Genomic DNA, 19,862 nt, shown 5'->3' with positions numbered 1-19,862 from the left:
GGGACCAAGTTAGATCCATAGGTTTTCAGCTTTACTTTTTAATAAATTAAAAGACTTTTGTAATTCGAGATATTAAAAAAATACAATATTATTGGAGATGCTTATTATTTGTGACAGTATATCGCTAACAATAGCCTAAAACAGGCCTCAACAGCTTGCTTTAAAAAGTACTGGTCTTGGAACCGATCTGATTCTTGGCCTTTATATGTAGGTCCCATAGGCTGACTCAGCCCCTAAGATTCTGGGAAGCAAATATGGGCAGATTTCTGACAGGGAAAGAATGGTCCATACTCAGTTCACACCGGAAGTAGTATTAAACCCTGGTAAATACAAATGATAGTCCCAATAAGTATTTGAGAACGTGAATGTAAGAACAGTTTACACACCTTCACTCGAGAAAATCAGACTGTAAGATTGCCTGCAACCTTTATTTTTGGAATATATTTGCTCTGATTGCGACCTTAAAGGAGCAGGGAACTATCAAAATAGAAATCCCAAACAAACCCTGCTGGTACTCCACCGATAACATTATTGGCATTCCTTGCCAGTCTGGTTATTATATTAACTGTAAAAATTATCCACTGATTACAGCTTTCTTTATTTTCAATGTCAGCCTTTCCAATCAGAGAGTCTTTTGTCAACATCCTTATTTAAATCCAAGTGCATCGTATCCACTGTTTCCTAGCAAGATCCTTTGTCACACCCTGAAAAGATAACCAGTAAATTAGATTGACAAGACCTCCCCTTCATGAATCTTTGAGAGTTGGTTATCTTTTATGATTCCATTTTTATTAAGATATTTCATAACCTTATTGTTAGTAAGGATTTCCAGGCTTGATTTGTATCGAACATCAAACTTATTATTCTGTAACTTCTTTTGCAACGAATTTCAAAAATATGAACATCAACCATTCTCGCCCTCAAATGCCTCTCCATTACATACTGATTTCTAAAAGATGTGCACCATGTTTGCTTATACATTATGTATTACTTGGTAGACTCCTTAAACCAGTCAGCAATGTCTTTAAAGAGATAATGGGAACTGCAGATACTGGAGAATCCAAGATAACAAAGTGTGAAGCTGGATGAACACAGCAGGCCAAGCAGCATCTCAGGAGCACAAAAGCTGACGTTTCGGGCCTAGACCCTAGCAATGTCTTTAAGGTTGTTAAGTCTTTTTTTACAATGGAAACACATTGATTCACTGCATTCAGCATCGCCTCCATCACAAAATTCTGTAGCTCGCATGCACTCTTAGACATATTACAGTACCATCAGCACCATTAAATTTAAATTGCTTAACGTATAGTAGAACTACTTTAAGACAACTAAATATTATTGAATACAGATTGACAATGTAACAGGAAAAATGCATGGTCATAATGCAAATAAAATGTAATTCAGAATTATAAAATGATACATTTTGGGAGGAAGAATGAAAAGTGACAAGCAATTTTGAATTGGCGCAGAAACAGCGAAGTCTGAGGGTTCACATGAATTGATAAAATACTTTAAAACATGTAAGATCCATGGTTTTACAAAGAGAGGCACATAGTTCAAAAAGGAAGCAATGCTAATGCATTATAAGCTATAGATTAAGCCTCAACTACAATTTTGGCCCATTGTATTCATAATTGTTTAGGTAAGAGGTCAAGGCACTGGAGGACGTACACAGAAGGCTTGCCAGAATGACACAAGACTAAGCGATGTCAATTACATTAAGAAAGCAGGTGCTGGAATTGATCTCTTTAAGGCAGAGAAGGTTACTGGAGATTTAATAGAGAAAATTATATGGGCTTTTGACACAGCAGATCTTCCACTGGCAGAGGCAGAAGAGTTGGCCTTTATCGGCATACAGATTTAGGAGAAGAGACAGGCAAAGTAGAGAGAAATATACTTATACAGGAAGTTCTTATAACCTGAAAGGCACCCAATCATGCTGTGTACAGTGAAAGTGGACATGGTGTGTACATGTAACTAAACATTACGTTGGGAGATACCTCTGCCTACAACTTCATGCGTTAATTTCACATACAACACGGAAGTCAAGTCCATTTGTAGTGATGACTTGTTCAAGAGCTTAAGATCATACTTGCACTTATATCAGAAGCAACTGAAAACTCTGCAATGTGTCCTCTAGGAAAAGTAGGACCCAGAGGAAGGATAGTTATGTGAAATATGGGTAAAGTGTTGTCTGAAAATGTCCATCATGAACTGGTTCCAGTTATTCTGAATCACTCAGGTATTCAGTTACTGTTACGGTGTCGAAAACATTTACTTAGCATTTATAGGTAGTTGGTCAAAAGATGTTGTTTAATAAAGAGGGTTACACATTGAGAGGAAAAGTGAAAAGCACAGAAGCTTGATAGGAGATGCTACAGGAGTTTCTACAGTTAATGGCTTAGACAAACTTAAAATCACATTTCAGAACATGCATTATAGACAAACGCTTACCGACAGATGAGAGAGGATATGTTACTGACAGATGACAGAGGACAGAGGTCTTTGATACTTGGAGCAATGATGGAAACCAGGACCCTGCTGAGCTCCATGCAGATTTTGAACCTCTGGAATTAAACATTTAAGAACTGATGGAGATGCAGAGAAAATCAGGAAACATCTGGGAGAGGTGTCAGAGTTCTCATGCAGACTAGAGCAAAAGATAGAGAAATCTGTTTGGGGTTTTGTTTATTGTGGTGGCTCTGGTATGCTACCTAGATGGAAAGTGAGGCCATCTTCTTGGTAGCTCATCCAGCAGAACACACAGAAACGGATGGATACATGTTCAGACCTTTATTCCATCACTCTAGGCATGGTGCAGTGCAATAATTGCGAAAGAAGAGGTGGATGAGACACCCTTTACCTCTCCTCATCCTGCTCAATAAGTCAGAAAGATGTCACTGCTCACTGAAAAGGAGAAGAACTTTTAGCCAAATACCCAAGGGGCTTTATCCCAGTACACTCCAAGGACACCCAGTCATTCAACCATCCTTTATCCCAGTGACCCAATCACTTCCAACAGGTCAGGATGAGGAGAAAGCACATGACACTGTGTAGGAAACCTTGTGCAGGCCAGGATACTGGATCACCAGACAGCAGCCAAAATCATCACAATCAACAAGTCATAGGAATTAACAGGGTGCCAACTCATGAGCTGTGGATGTCAGGGCAGCAGCTTGGAGTAGTAATTGAAAAAGGTTAACAAAGTATAATAGCATAAAAGTAGTAAAATTCATGTATCCATTGTATATACTAATCTTACTTGCAAATATATGTTAATTTCACTGTACTGATGTATGTTGTATTTTTATCATGTTCGTTGCTGCAATGGTTGTGTGCATTCAGGAGAATGCACCTCATTCTCAATCTGTTCTGAATTATATTCATTGTCAGTTGTGGCATTCCTGATTTTCCTGACATCAGCAGGTTTAAAAAACTGCAATGGCAGATGCTTGAAGTGCATCCAAAAACATCAAATGGTGGGCACTCAATTCTCATCTCTCTGCAGCTGCTGTCTGAGCAGTGTCCCTAACCAAGTCACTGCATACCTTGCTGGTGATTGCCTGAGTTCTTCCAAAAAATTTCTTCTCAATTGGCGAACGTGTCAGTGTGATATATATCACTGCCAAATTACAAGTGCATGTAGCATCCAATGTAATGTGCATCTGAGTTTGCTGGTGCCAAGTGTTTGCAGCAATTTTTCTTTTGATGCCCGAGATTGTGTGAATGTGCAATGTTATACATGTCGTGTCCAGTTCCTACTGGCAGATATGCTGCAATGCTGTATGAGCAGCACATTTAGTGCAAGTGGAATATGCATTATTTCAAACTGGTCAACCACGAAATTACAAAACCAAGAGGATGATAGATGGTTAGTGCCACACTTGGCCTGGAACCTAGTGGCAATTAGTGTCTCTTGGGATTGTCTGCCACATCGCACCATAGTCCTAGTAACTGTTGCCGCATCTGCACCATCCAAGCTATAAGTCGCATCATCTTCTTCCCCTTCCTCTTCATCAGGAGACACTTGGCTCCTCCACTTTCCCTTTGCAAATTCTGGTTGCTGCTTCATAGAACCCAGGGTTACATTCTGCTGGCTTCTCTGTATTTGCATGATAGCCATCAGAATTTCTGGGTCAATGTGACTTACCAAAACGCTTGCCTGAGGTTATCTGTGAACAGATGGTAAGGAATGATTTGACACCTTCCCCCCTATCATGAGCACTTCTGTCCAAAGCAAAGGCATATTCTTAGTATCAGGCAACCATGGCTCCATCCACCTGTGATCAACACCATCCTGGAGGAGGACTGACAAGATCACTTTTTCTAGATGTAGCTATTTTCGTGGACATTGGAGCAGTACATTGGTAGGGGGTGTCATGACAGTGCAGGCCCCTCTATCATTACTGAGCTTTCCACTTTGAGCCTCAGTCAAATCATCTTGCCCTCAGAGGGGCTTTACATATCACTTTAACAGAAATAAGCACCTATCACAGAATGAAGCACAACATAACATGGATCTGGCTCAACCTGCCATCAATTATCATAAGCCAACTCCACAATCCTTTAGTTTTCCTCAGTTACCCTCAATCGTAGATTAATAGAGTCCCAACAGTGTGGATGCAGGCCATTCAGCTGATTGAGTCCACACTACACTTCTGAAGAGCATCCCATTAAGACCAACCCCCCCCTACCCAACCCCTGTAACCCTGCATTTCCAAAGGCTAATCTACTCAGCGTGCACATCCCTCAACACTATGGGTAACTTAATATAGGCAATCTAGCTAACCTGCACATCTTTGGACTGTGGGAGGAAACCACAGCACCTGAAGGGAACACACACAGGCACAGAGAGAATGTGCAAGCTATACACAGACAGTTGCCCCAAGGCTGGAATCAAATCCGGGTCCCTGGTGCTGTGAGGTAGCAGTGCTAAACACTGGACCACTGTGCCAACCCTCAAGTCTCAGAAATTCTGGAACAACCCTCTCCCCAAAGTCATTCTTCTGACATTGGAGTTGCTTGCCTGGTCCACCATCACCTTTGCCCATGAAAGATTGTAGGGATGTCAGCAGGAGCTGCCCTTAAGTGCATCATCTTCTTTTTCTCCCAGTCTTGCTGGGATGTCAGTTGACTGAGACCCATATGGCAACCAGGTAATGTGTTTGAAAAATGATCACAGAGCTGAGAAAACACCTGGCCATGGTTCCTTTCCATTTAATTCATCATTATCAGCGTGTCCCTTTGATCAGTCAATTGTACTCAGCAACAATTCCACCTACTTCAAAGATTATCTTTTCACACGAGGACCTGCATTTTCAGAACATATTTCAAGTCCAAGAGATGATGCAAATCACTTTCGAAATTCACTCCAAATTCCGGTAACCAGAATCCACTCCCAATTAGCTGACCCTGTGATTTACTTCCATCTCTCTCTGACTATGATTGCTGAGAAAGCTCTGCCCCCACCATACATTATTACCAGACTCATGGCACTAAGACCTTCTGGCCTCAGCACCTCCTTCACCCTCGCCTTGCTTCCGTGCTTTCTCCAAGCCTAGGTCAGCTCTGCCCTATGCCTTTTCTCCATTGCCATCCGATCGATCTCAGTCATGGCCTACAATGGATCAATCAATCAATGCTTCCCAAAAAGAAAAGGCAGATGCTACTCATTCCAACCCCAGCATGTAAAATACCTCATCTCCTGTATGTCACTTATTTGCAATTGCGATTCTGAAAGTATGCATTCCTCGTGGAGAATTTTATTTTAAAAGTATATTTAATTCTGGTGACACTGCCTTATAATGAATATAAATGAAGTGCAAATACATACAAAAAGATTTCCTGAAGCTTGCTGTTGAGTAGCAGCGTTTGCTGTCAAACCTCTCAGAACTTAATTCTATAGTTTCAGCTTACCTTTGGTAAGTTGACATTTGGCCTCCTTTTGTACACTTTTCCTCAAAAGGCAGTGAAAGTACAGCTTTTGTATATTTTTAAGTCAGAGGAGGATAGAATTTTGATAAAGAAGATGACGAAAAGTTATCCTGCACAGATAGGATTAATGGAGTAATCTAAATCATGATCTAATTGAATGGTGAGACAAGTTTGAGTGGCCCGATCCTAATTCATATGTTTGTATGTTCCCCAGCGTGCCAACATGTCCACTCCCATGAGCAGCAAAAGATGCTGCCTATCTCAATTCACCAATTTCCTTATGCAACAGAAACAAACAATGCTGAAAATCACAGATGAAGAGTCATTTGGACTTGAAACATTAGGTTGTTCTTTCTCCAAGGACGCTGCCTGATGCGCTGTGATTTCCAGCATTTTTTTTTGTTTTCAGTACAGATTCCAGCATCTGCAGTGATCTGCTCCTCCTTAAGAATCAACTTCCAGTATCTGCAGCAATTTGCTCCTCCTTATGAATCAACTAGTTCCCTAAGAAGCCGGAGGGAAAAACGTTGTAATTCCCTTCACTGTAAGAATACATATGTTTCACCAACAGGCCAAGAAAGTAAAATACAATGAATAGTCAATTTATTGTACTATGAATCCAATACTGTTGTTATGGTAAGACATTCAGCTATCCTTTTCAGTAAACTTGACAAATATACACCTTTAAGGGGTAGTTTTAATACAAACTCACCGTTTATCAGGACAGACAAAATCAGTTTGTATAAGTGATTATTTCTTAATACCTGTTCTCATCAGCAACCACAGCAAGCTTTTTGATGACATATTAGCATCAATATGATGACTGAAATGTAAAGAAAGGAAAAGGAAGTTCCGGGAATTATAATGTCCAAACTGCAGAACGTTTTTTAACTCCACTAAAAACTCAATGCTCTAATCTGCTCAAGTTCTCCCCCATGCAATACTAAAACTCAATTTCAAAAAGGAGCACAGCTAAAAGAAAACTTGTAATGTTTTACATTAAATATGTCTGTAATATCAAAGCTTAGCAAATCCATAATCAAAATAGAACAGTCAAGAATTCAAAACATAGCATTAAAAACAACAAATATCATAAAAACATTTTTTTCAACGTCATCCTTCAAAGACAGACATTAAAAATAAAATCGAAGCTCTTGTACATGGAATGTCATTGCCAGAAAAATGATTAAGAAAGAATTCATAGCAATAGCTTACAAAAGGAAGAGAGATTTCTTTTTAAGATTTGAAAAAATGTGGATAAGAAAGGGCAGGAGAATGAGACTAAGTGGGAACAACTTTTAGAGAATTAGTACAACATTATAGATTGAATAACCCCTTTGGTTAAATTATATGATGGATTTTGTGACTCATAGCAGTACATAATTAGGATTAAATGAAATTTCAAAGAGATTGAAGAATGTTTGGAATAAAGCAAACAAAATGAAAACATGCAGCGGTAAACGTCTAAAAGAAATTTCATTTTTTCTTTAGATAAACTTAATTTGTGTTGCCAGTTTATATCACACTGCAATTGCAGTGCCCACACCTATCTTGTATAATAACATTTAACGTGGAATGTTGGTACATCTGTAGTGATGATATTAAATTTCAATTTTAACTATAGTGCCTCACAGTGTTTAGCCAATATAATTAGACACTAGTGGGAAAACAGTACAATTATCAATTGGATTCATTAGGTACAGATTTTACATAGTTTAATATGTTACGTTGTCCTAATACTGTTGAGGTTAATCGTTTTCAAAACTAAAATTTCTCAAAGCACCTAGACATTAACACTTACACTCCACCACTACTTATTGTTTAAAAATATTTATCTTTTATTTTAAACACCCTCCTGTTAATTTGATTATTGATTTATTGTTTTACATCAGTTTCTAACATTATGGAATTATTACTGTTCTTGCTTTATTAGGGATATTACTTATCATTACTAATCCAAAAAAAACAACTTTTCACTTTACTGGAAATTAAAAGTAAAATTTTCGATGACTAGAATAAATTAAACTTCTTACAATTATATTTCCTTACCAATTTTCAAGCTGTTTGAGACTATGAAACTGAAACAATCACTCAATGCAAGATTTATTTCAGATTAATTGAGAGCATTTCTATCTCCTGGTATTTAAGTAAAAGCTAATGTGCCTTTTCTTTTACATTAAATGATGTAATGCATACAGATGTAGCATCTCAAAGTCACTAAGTAGTTTACATTGAGCATGGGTTCACACAATTTCTGTAAATTTGACTTTGAAACTTTGACAATGAAAATGTACGTTTCTGGAATAATTCCGAGGGAACTATATGTTAAGCAACAGTTTGGCAAATGAAATGATTAGCAAGCACATGACACTATAATGTAAATTACATTGAAGTGGATCATTGCTCTACCCTGTTTTTAAAAAAAGAATTAATGGAACAATTCCAGGAATCAATGAATATATTAAGATTCTGGTATACTTGAAACTGAGCAGAATTTGACTGTACACCTGGTCAGACCTGAAACAGATCCCTCGGTGATATCACTCCACACCTCTGGAAGCAAGTTGTCACTCAGAAGTTATCATTTCTTCCCTTCCTCCATTTTCAGCCAATAACATCACCCTCCCTACACCCCACCTTCCTCTACCCAAGCATTTCTCCAAAAGACACAAGTTCCTTCATTAGTGCAATTCTGTAAGTGCCAGGCACCTAAGCGCATTATTCAAATGGTCTTTGGTCATGTATAAGATAAAATTGTGAATTTCTGTCAACCAAGGGTGACCTAATGTTCAAAATGATAACTCACTGGTGGTTTTACCCTATGAGGAAATGTGTTACTGAACTGATTAATACAGTTTAATGAGACAGACAACTATCAGGTAACATATTTAATCACTTGTGGAAAATATGAGACAATGTTTGCAATATCCTCCCAAAAGCCATATTTGTATTACTGTAATATACAAAGATATCCAAATAAGATTGACATTAATATCAAAACTGCATATACTATACCAATTATTCTTCTCCTTTTATTACATTGACACTAAAAGCAGGATAGTAGCAACAATACCCATGAAAAATATGGCACAAAATGGTCTAATAAAGATAATTCTGAAATCTTTTTACCAATGCTATAATTCACTGCAGCAGTATCAATCTAGATTAAGAATATCCTTCAGTAAATTACTACCAGAATTTGTGGCATCCCTACTCATAAACTAAGTAACATCTCTAAAACTGTTACCTGATGCATTACTGCTACCTGCTGGACTCCCGGCAGCTGGAGCTGCGGGAACTGGTCCACTTTCGACTGCACAGCATTCTGTACTAGAAGCCTCTGCTCAGGAGAAAAGTAATACATTATAGAGAATCCACCTTGAAATATACTCCAAAACAATTGTAATGTGGTGTAAGGAAATTCAGTCAACATATATACCCAACCCAAGTCTGAATTTCCCATTCAACACAAACAATTGCTTTCTATCATTGAAAGAAAAGCAAAACCTTATTAACCCTTTGAAGTAATCAAAGTAATCAATGATAAATTTATGCTTACAAATTACTAAAAAAAGGCAATGTGATGCAATATAACGCACAAAACATAGCTTAGTCTGATAGTAAATTGACATTAAAATTGCAATTTATATATTCTATCATTACATGTTCTATTCAGGAATGCTACCCCTTTAAGAAAACTGATGACTTATAAAATAAGCCACTTATGCCCTGTACTGTGTGCTGACTTACTACGAGGTGGACAAATTTTCCTTCCCAATATTTCCATTTCTATTCCTGTCACAGAAACTCATCACCAAGTGTTCTCAATTAGCAAGAAGGTAAGGCCACCAAAGAAGTAAAGTACAAAAGCATAATTAGGGATACTTTGTGCAGTCACCAAGAGGCAAGACACATTTTGATGCAGAAATGTTACTGCAGAGCTCATAGAGTTGGTTTTCCATTGAGTAACCACCACTAAATAAAACTGTTTGCAAAGTAACATTTCAGGCAGTCATCCAAATTTTCAATAGCTAATGACAGAAACCGACCAAATTTTAGACGGGCATTAAACAAAAAGCTTTCATTTTGTTTATAATTGAAACAAAAATGTAAGAATGTGCAGTAACAGCTCTTGGAACACTTGGAGCCTGCTAGCAATATATAAGGCTCTTACAACATTAATGGAAAAGCAAATAGCAAAGTAATTAGGAAGAAATGTTAAATATTTATTTCATTATTATCCTAGTTCAGTTCAATTCTAATGTTGGAAAGGGTTAATAGAAATAGTTTCCTAAGGATGGTTAGGACTGTAGTTGAGACCAAGCAGCATAAAAATTTTCTTGAGCCATTGTGTACTCACATCCAGAACAATGAGTTGATTTGTACAAGATGGAATTAAAATCTCTTTCTGGATGCAGGCGTGAAATGGGGAAGGGGGTAGTTGGTGAGGCAGATAAAATCATCTTCTTTATTGATCATCACTAGCAGGTTAAATCTGAGCTTTGCTGCTCACACAGAACCAATACAGCCTCTGAATCTGACTGCAAATTCATTTGCAAATCACACACTCAAATGAGAAATTAAAATTGAATTATCAGCTAACGCCAAAATGGAATTTATGAAGTTTCTAAGAGTAAATTTTGTAAAAATATGAACGAAACAAAAATAAAGTTACATTGTCAGATGAACACATTTATAGCTTTAGTTGACTGGTCAGCTATTGAAAAAAAATTGGGGTATTTTTATCAAAAAGTTCACGTTGGATAGATCTTTCCGTAAGTTATATTTTTAATTTCAGTTTAGTTATTTTTCGTGATATGCCAGGCTAATATTCAGGAATAGTCAACCTTTGCTAGCTGACTGATTAAAGATGTATGGAAGCATAAAAATAACTACTATAGGTAGTCTCGGCTGACTGTTGTACATTTCTTAATGCTAACAGTTTCAAACTGTACTGAAACTTTGGATATTAAATGGACAACACCTTGATTTTGAGCCAATGATATTGCACAATACTTGAGAGCAATTTGCCAGTTGCTTTAGATTCCCCCTGGTTTTGATTTACAGACGTCAGAGCAGTCATCCACTGGTACTGGGGCCATAGTGTTTTCAAGGTATTATTCCCAATCAATCTTAAAAAGCAAAAAAAAAGTCATTCTCAACAAAGTTGATCAAATGCCCCTTCTTCAAATGAAAAAAATAAGCAAATCCTATGGCAAGTTCCAAAGTAAACAGAGCAGCATTGTTTTTTGGCAGGCATGATCCATAACATTGCCTTGAAGATAAGACTTTTGCCTTGAACAAGTGAGAATACTTCGGATACACCTATACCTAAAGTTACATTCAGTTTCTGTTTAGCTGCTTGTTGCAACATTACAAAGTTATATTTAGGGCAGTTGTGAATAGTTAATCCTTGTTAATTGTCCGGTTCAAGATGCATGGAAGAATGAAAAATACTTCTTACAGGTAGGCCTAATGCTAACAGTGCCAAAGTTCACTGAAGCTTAGTCATCACATTAGTTTTGAAACGCTGATTTCTATAAAATCAGGGATATATTAACACTTCCTTGTTGAAGAATACAAATAACAGTCCTTAAAAGGGTTTTTAAAACAATACTTGAGTCTAACAGCCATGAGCTCCTGACTGAAAACTTTTACTGATTACATTTATATAAGAAAAACTTTACCTCTTAATACAACTTATTTATGGAAAACAAAGCAAATACTTAGTGTATGTATGTCAAAATGATATTACTGTTGTGCGTATAAGCAGCAAAAAATTTAAAGCATCATGAACCAAAGTTTCCAACTATTTACTACTAGCTATGTGCTAGCTCTAATGATATCATCAAAAAAATGTACGGCAGCAATCTAGTCAGAATCATGTCTGCTATTGCCCATACCCTGCTGAACCTGGCATAGTGCACTGGATCAGTGGAAGGGAATTTTGTTGACTGGCAGTTAGAGATTGTTGTCACCATAATCAGGGCATGCTAAGCACCTGGAAGCCCCCGTATGCTGGATATTCCAGTACACCGCTGCCTCCTTTAGGAAACTCCTTAGATAAGTTAAGAAACTTCTACTCTATGACCAAGTCTTTTTGGTCATCTGTCAGAATATTTCTTTTCATGGCTATGTCATGGCTATGTGTCAAATTGCATTTATAGTGCTGCTGTGGCTTGAGACACCATATCATGCTAAAGGAGCCAACTGAATGTCGCCACCAGTGTAACTATCCCCTTTACTTTGCTACCGCAGAACTGAACACAGCACTTCAGGTGTGCTGTGAGCACAGCACAATATGGTTTGATCCAGGCTTTTGGCTAAGTAGTTCAATGTTATATGAACATTATTGATCGCTGTTCCTAATTGGTTGAACATAAACATTTTAGTTCATTAGAAAAACAAAGTTCCTTTAAAGCTCATCTTTAGTTATTCAACACCAGAGTACAGGAACTTATGCTACTCAATTTGGTCCAGAGCTTTATTGAACATCCTTTCTTGTAGTGAAGTAGGTTTACCACTTGGGTTATCACCGCCTCAAAGTGTGCGGCTAGTCAAACAGTATATTGCTCAAATAAAGCTGTTTAGAGGGTTGTTTTTGACAGATGATTCTTCCTCGATAACAGGTTCCATTATTTAAATGGAATTGAGCTAACGGATTTGTAACTGGCTGTGTGTCTGCCTTGTTAGTTTTTTCTGAAACACAGCAGTAGGGGAGTTTGTTCCAAACTAGTGGTACCATTTGAGAATTCACTGATCTCTCATAATGATTATCAGTGCCTCACAAATCTCTCTCAAAACAATGGGAAAAAAAATCTATCCTAACTTGCCCCTAGTCACCTATTATCCCTGTGCTCTCACAATTACATTAACTCCCAGTTTGAAAATGCCTCAATTTTAAAATCCTCATATCGCTTTTCAAATCCAATTGCCCCAAAATCTCATCCCTTCCCATTTCTGTAACCTCATCCTGTAACCAACAAGCCTGAAACCTGCATATTCCTCAAATTCTGCATTTTGTGCATCTTTGGTTTTCATAAATTTACCACTGCCAGCAATAACTTCAACAGCCAAGGCTCTAAACTCTATAAATTTCCTCCCTAAAAGGCAAGTGCAAGGCGTTGTGTTCCAGAGAAAATTCAATTGGTCAAACTACCAGGTGTGAAGCAAAACATGATTTATTCTTCCACAAAAGTATAACCAGAAGAAGGAAGAATTGGAATAACTTAATTCTATTAGAAAACTCACAATACCAGATTAATTAACTACTAATCAGCAACTGTTCCAATATAGTAACATCCCATAAACATACCCTTGGCAGAGGCAAATTCTGTAAAAATAGATTGTCTCACATGCAGTTCTACAGCAAGAAGAGAATCCAAGCTTTTAGCTGCAACAGAGAGAGGAAAAACAGTTTCCACATCCAGCTTAGGACCCCAGCAACTACTGAAAGTTAAACTAAAATCGTGGTTCTGTGGGAGCTATACCACAACCCTTCATGCTGCTTCTATCATTCCAACTTTAAAAAAAAACTTCAAGATCTTTCCAGAGATAATAGGAACTGCAGATGCTGGAGAATCCGAGATAACAAAGTGTAGAGCTAGATGAACACAGCAGGCCAAGCAGCATCTTAGGAGTAGAAAGCTGATGTTTCGGGCCTAGACCCTTCATTTCTGAGACTCTCTTCATTAAAAAAAACCAGGACAACACCCACCTCTTAAAGCCATAGTATCATCACAGGATCTCATTGAAACCTATAAAATTCTAACAGGGCTAGACACAGAAGACACAAGAAGGGTGTTCTTGTGAAGAGAGTCCAGAACCAGAGGTCACAATCTAAGGATACAGGGTAGGTTATTCAGGATTGAGATAAGGAGAAATTTCTTCACCTAGAGAGCGGTGAGCCTGTGGAATTCTTTTGCCACAGGAAGTGGATGAGGTCAAAACATTGAACGTTTTCAAGGAGGAGTGAGAGAAAGTTTGATGGGCTAAAGGGATCAAAAGGGTATGGGGAGAAAGCGGAAACAGGATGCTGAGTTGAATGATCAACCCTGGTCATAATGAATGACAGAGCAAGCATGCAGTTTTGGAAAGCCCACCCTACTTCTACTTTATTTGTTTCTAAATTACCTCTTTGAGCATGTATTATAATGTCTTCTTACACAGCTCAGGGTCAAAATTCATTTGATATTGTAGCTTTGAAGTGCCTTGGGCATTTTATTACATTAAAGGTCCTCTTAAAAAATGGATGTTGATGACAAGTTTTACTTTGTTTTATAATACTCCTGTGAAGTATCTTAAAATGTTTTAAAAGTGCGATGGAAATGCAGCCGATTGCTCTATTTACAGATTAATGTGTATTCAACCATTTCAATTTGCCTGGTGTTCCCATTTCTTTAATTAGTGCTGAATTATGCCACCAATCCATTTTAGGGGTGGGTGATATACGTTCTTGTTTCCTCTATAGAATACTTGGAGATGTTAAGCGTTCAGATTATTAACTGTCTTTGGATGATCCTTATTATCAATGCAGTTTCCATATTTTACTGTTCTTATTTATCGTTGGCAGTCCTCTTGAAATCACTTTTACAATCATCTATTGCCTCTGTAGCCACAAATTCAAACACATTTTTTCTAGTTCTCTCTTTAATTTTTAACTTGTTTTTGCATGCTGGTTGGATGGATTCTGCCTAGTGAATCCATCTTTCTCCATGCATGGATATATGTGCACTTTTCCTTCATTTATTTTTAATTTTGCTCAGTAGTCCTCTTAGAAACATGTATATTTAACCAGCACTCTCTGACCTTAGATTGGGGTCTGCCTTCCATGCACAGCATTATTTTTTCAAAGATGCCTATAGCCTTCTATTGACTAATATCCTAGTCCAATCCCTTTGTTTTAAAATTTTACTCATCTCTTTGAATTTAGCATGGCGGCTCAATGAGTAGCACTGCTACATCAAACAGCTAGGCACCTGGGTGTAATTCCAGCCTTAGCTGATTGTCTCTGTGGAGTTTGCACATTCTTTCTGTGTCTACATGGGTTTCCACTGGGTTCTCTAGTTTCCTCCCACAGTTCAAAGATGTGGACATTAGGTGGATTGGCCATGCTATAGTGCCAAGGGCTGTATAGGCTATGTGGATTATACCCCTATTGCCCTTACATTCCTTTAGGAATTCAGGACAGCAAAAAGGGGATAAGATAGCTTTGGCAAATAGAGTTAAGGAGAATCCAAAGAGATTCTAAGAGTACATTAAAGACAAAAAAGTAACTAAGGAGAGAGTAGGGATCCTTAAAGATCAAAAAGGCAATCTATGTGGGGAACCATAGGAGATGGTTGAGATACTGAACTAAACATTTTGTGTTAGTATTTACCATGGAGAAGGACATGGAAGCTAGAGAACTTGGGGAAATAGTGGTGTCTTGACAAGAGTTGATGTTACAGAAGAGGAGATATTGGAGGTATTAAAACGCATAAAGGTGTTTCCCGGAACTTTGTGGGAAGCTAGGGAAGAGGTTTCTTGGCCCTTTGCTGAGATATTTGTTTCATCAATAGACACTGGTGAGGTGCTGGAAGACTGGAGGTTGGCTAATGTAGTGCCATTATTTAAGAAGGGTGGTAAGGAAAAACCAGACGACTATAGGCCGATGAGTCTTACGAGTTGTTTGGAGGGGATTCTGAGGGACAGGAATTATGTGCATTTGGAACGGCAAGGGCTGATTTAGGATAGTCAACTTGGGAAATCGTGTCTCACTAACTTGATTGAGGTTTTTGAAGAGGTGACAAAGAAGGTTGATGAAGGTAGAGCAGTAGACATTGTCGATATAGACTTCAGCAAAGCATTTGACAAAGTTTTGCATGGTAGTCTGGGTAGTAAGGTTAGATCACATGGTATCCAAGGGAAGCTAGCCACTTAGATATATAATTGGCTTGAAGGTAGGGGACAGATGGTGCTGGTAGATGGGTTGCTTTTCAGACTGGAGGGCTGTCTCTAGTGAAGTGTCATAAGCATCAGTGCTGGATCCACAGATTTATATAAATGATTTGGATATGAATATAGCAGGCATGGTTAGCAAGTTTACAGATTACACCAAAATAGGCGGTGAAGTGGACAGTGAAGATGATTATCTCAGAGTACAATGGGACCTTGTTCAGATGGGCCACTGGGCGGTGGAGTGGCAGATGGAGTTTAATTCAGATAAATGTGCAGTGTCATATTTTGGTCAGGTAAACCAAGGCAGGATTCACACAGTTCATGGTAGGGCCTTGGAAAGTGTTGCCAAATAAGGAGACCAAGCGGTACAGGTGTATAGCCGCAGGTAGACAGGATGGTCGAGGAGACATTTGCCATGCTTGCCTTCATTGGTCAGAGCATTGAGTATAGGAGTTGGGAGGTCATGCTGTGGCTGTACAGAATACCGTGTACAATTCTGCTTGCCGTTCTATAGGAAGAGTATTGTTAAAGTTGAGAAGGTTCAGAAAAGATTTACAAGGATGTTCCTGGGACTGGAATGTTTAAGTTATAGGGAGAGGGTGAATAGGCTGGGACTTTTTCCCCTGGAGCATCAGAGGCTGAGGGGTAACCATATAGAGGGCTATGAAACAGTGAAGGGCAGGGTGGGGGAGTCCAAAATTAAACAGCGTAGGTTTAAGGTGATAGGGGAAAGATTTAAAAAGAACCTGAGGGGTTACTTTTTCAGGTAGAGGGTGGTACGTGTTTGGAACAAGCTGCCAGGTAAAGTGGTGGAAGTGGATACAATTACAATATTTAAAAGGTATTTGGACGGGTATATGAACAGAAAGCATTTAGGGAGATATAGGCCAAATACTGACAAATGGGGCTAGGTCAAACTGGGATGTCTGGTCAGCAGGATAAGTTGGACCAAAGGTTCTGTTTCCAAGTTGTATGACTCTATAACAATGCATATTTTCACCTGTGCTATGGCTAACAGAATCACTTTTTCCAAGAGTAGGCCAGCTTCTAGATTGCTGTTTATTGATTTAAGCAAATATAAACAGTGGTAGTTCATTCAGCCAATCAAGTCTGTTCTTCCAGTCAATTAGATCATGGCTGATCAGTAGTTCAGTTCCACTTTCCACTGTTGCTCCAAATTCCTTTGTGAATTTATCAAACTAGCAATTGAAAAGATTACTGGCTGACTTCACATCTTTAGGTGGAGAAGGTTACAGATTTTCAGATGTACTCTATGATTTAACTACTTATTAGCATTTCTACAGTTTTAACCATTTCCCCTTCCTTAGATAGCACCAACAAAAATGATGTATTTGCATCTACCTACTAAATATCCAATTTAAGCACCTTAAATATGGCTTCAAACTTCTAAGTTCAACTAAATCTTTATTCTTTCACAGGATGTACAGATCACTGGCAAGGCCAGCATTTGTTGCCTGTCTCTAATTGAATGCCTTGTGTCTGATAATCTATAACTCTTAAAGTTCTAATACTTTAATCATCACAAAAATCAGTGTGGTTGGGGCAAACACCTACTAACACAACCTCTAGCTGCAAGTTACAAGATCGTGAAGCTAGATTTTCACTCTGATTGTGAGTTTGCTCGCTGAGCTGGAAGGTTAGTTTTCAGACGTTTCGTCACCATTCTAGGTAACATCATCAGTGAGCCTCTGACGAAGCGCTGGTGTTATGTCCCGCTTTCTAGATTTTCACTGCTGGCCCAGCTCAATGCCTTTGCTAATGGCTAACTCATTCTGGGATTCCTAACCCCTTTCTCACTATCAGCATTTTTTTGCCTATATGAGGTAAAGGTGTGGGTAATGTCACAATACTCTGCATTCCTGACTCTTTTGTAGATGTAGGCATCTCATTTCTCCCTCGAATTTTGTTGATTCAGGCTAGATTTTTGAGGACACTTAATTCATGGAAGAAGAATTATCAACCCATAGCCTGGATGTGAGAATCCTTTGAAAGACATGTATGCCACCTACATGCCCGCTGAATTGCCCTCCATGAATCTTGACCCTGTATACACAATAGAACTAATCAGCCATTCAAGAACAACGGCAAGTCTTGAAATACACTTAGAAACATCCATTCATAAATCCTCTTTGAAAAAAACCTGTTCTCAAACCATAAAGAAATCCATTGCAGAGTCTTGTGTATCAATCATGTTCAATCATCAAAAATGTTTAACCTCACCTCACAATTCTTAATACTGTCCAAATAAACATACAGGGTGGAATCTTACAAGGGTCTAGGCCCGAAACGTCAGCTTTTGTGCTCCTGAGATGCTGCTTGGCCTGCTGTGTTCATCCAGCCTCACATTTTATTATCAAGGATCTGAGTAATGTGGTTTATGGCAAGGTGTGTGACAGGAGCAAGCAATAAGTGTGATGAGGCCCACCTCAATGTCGACATCATCTTACACATATGCTCAATGTTTTGACCAATGAAGGCAAGCATGGCAAATGTCTCCTCGACCATCCTGTCTACCTGCGGCTATACACCTTCACCACTCGGTCTCCTCATTTTACACTTTTTCTGCGTGGTGTGGTGAGATTCTGGGTCCAGCGTAGTTCTGAAGAAGGGTCACTGGTCTTGAAATGTTAATATTGTCTACTCTTCACAGATGTTGCCAGACCTATTGAGTTTCTCAGCAATTTCTGTTTTTGTTGGTGAGATTCTCGCTAGCCAGTGACAGGGATTACTGCTTGTTAAATACCTTGTTCATGACGCAACTCATCACATTAATATTCAGCGTTCCATTTTACCAAATTCGCCAAGCAAGCTAGAAGTTGGAAAAACTTGACAAGGAAACCTGAGTAAGCATGTGGCAGATTCAGCTCATCATTTGCTTCATATTGGAAGCCACACAGCTATGTCATGGAGCAAACCATATGGGCATCAGCCGCACAGCTCCATGTCCATGGACAATGGCATCCAGCATGTGCTGCCTCATAAAAACCCTCATGGCACAGCTCCAATCCACTTACAGGGTGCTACTGTACTTCAAAGCTGCACAATTGCAATGCTAAGCAAGGATACTATGCACTCACAAATGTAAAACCAGCTCATGGACTCTCAGTCAGGCTCATATTACCACAGTTTTTCCAAACTGTTTAGCATGTACAAGGTAAAGAAGCTTGTCAAAGTCGTCCATCAGATCATAAGCCCATAAGAAACAGTAACAGGAGTAAGCCATTCAGCTCCTCAAACCTGCTCTGCCATTCAATAGGATCATGACTGATCTGACACGTTTCATGTCCACTTTCCTTCATTTTCACTGTAACTCTTAATTCTCCCAGTGAACAAGAACCGATCTATCTCGTCCATAAATATACACAAGGTCTCAGCTCCCACAGATCTCTGTGGCAAGGAGTTCCTAAGACTCTCAACCCTCAGAGAAGAAATTATTTCTCATCTCAGTATTAAATTAGTGCACCTTTATTCTGAGACTATGCCCTCTGGTCCTAGACTCTCCCATGGGCGGAAACAACCCTCTTAGCATTTGACCTGTTAAGCTCCTTAAGAATCCTATATTTTTCAATGAGATCACCTCTCAGTCTTCTAAACTCCAGTGAGTACAGTCCCAACCCATTTAGCCTTTGTTCATAAAATAATCCCTCCAAACCAGGGATCATCTTAGAGAAACCTCTCTGAGCTGCCTCCAAAGAAATGCTTTTTCTCATTAAATAGGAGGACTGAAACTGCTCCAGCACTCTGGATGTGGTCTCACCAGCACCTTTTACAGTTGCAGGAAGAGTTCCCTACTCTTATAATCCAACCTCCTTGAAATAAGGCCAACATTCCATTAGCTTTCCTGATTACCTGTGTGCTGGCTTTATGTGTTTCATGCACAAGCATTTCCAAGTGCTTTTAGTGTTACAGCTTTCTGCAGCATTTTTCTCCATTTAATCCTGTTCTTTGTTCTCCCTCCCAAAATGAAC

The 19,862-nt window shown here is 38.7% G+C and overlaps 1 protein-coding gene across 5 annotated transcripts in view; it reads right to left on the bottom strand.

The window, feature by feature from the left end:
• The window catches only part of rfx1a (regulatory factor X, 1a (influences HLA class II expression)), a 143,013-nt gene that overhangs the window by 62,802 nt on the left and 60,349 nt on the right, over positions 1–19,862 (bottom strand). For 3 of the 5 annotated variants that reach the window (XM_048521819.2, XM_048521820.2, XM_048521822.2), the window contains exon 4: positions 9,182–9,274. The exons of the other annotated variants lie outside the window; for them this stretch is intronic. In XM_048521819.2, the coding sequence (XP_048377776.1) occupies positions 9,182–9,274 (93 nt within the window). The remainder of the gene's footprint in view (positions 1–9,181; positions 9,275–19,862) is intronic. 5 annotated transcript variants of the gene reach the window in all.

Source organism: Stegostoma tigrinum, chromosome 35 (genome assembly GCF_030684315.1).
Source record: "Stegostoma tigrinum isolate sSteTig4 chromosome 35, sSteTig4.hap1, whole genome shotgun sequence".
NCBI classification, from domain to species: Eukaryota; Metazoa; Chordata; class Chondrichthyes; order Orectolobiformes; family Stegostomatidae; genus Stegostoma; species Stegostoma tigrinum.
Note: the sequence above shows the minus strand (reverse complement) of the source record. Positions and strands in the feature narration are given on the sequence as shown.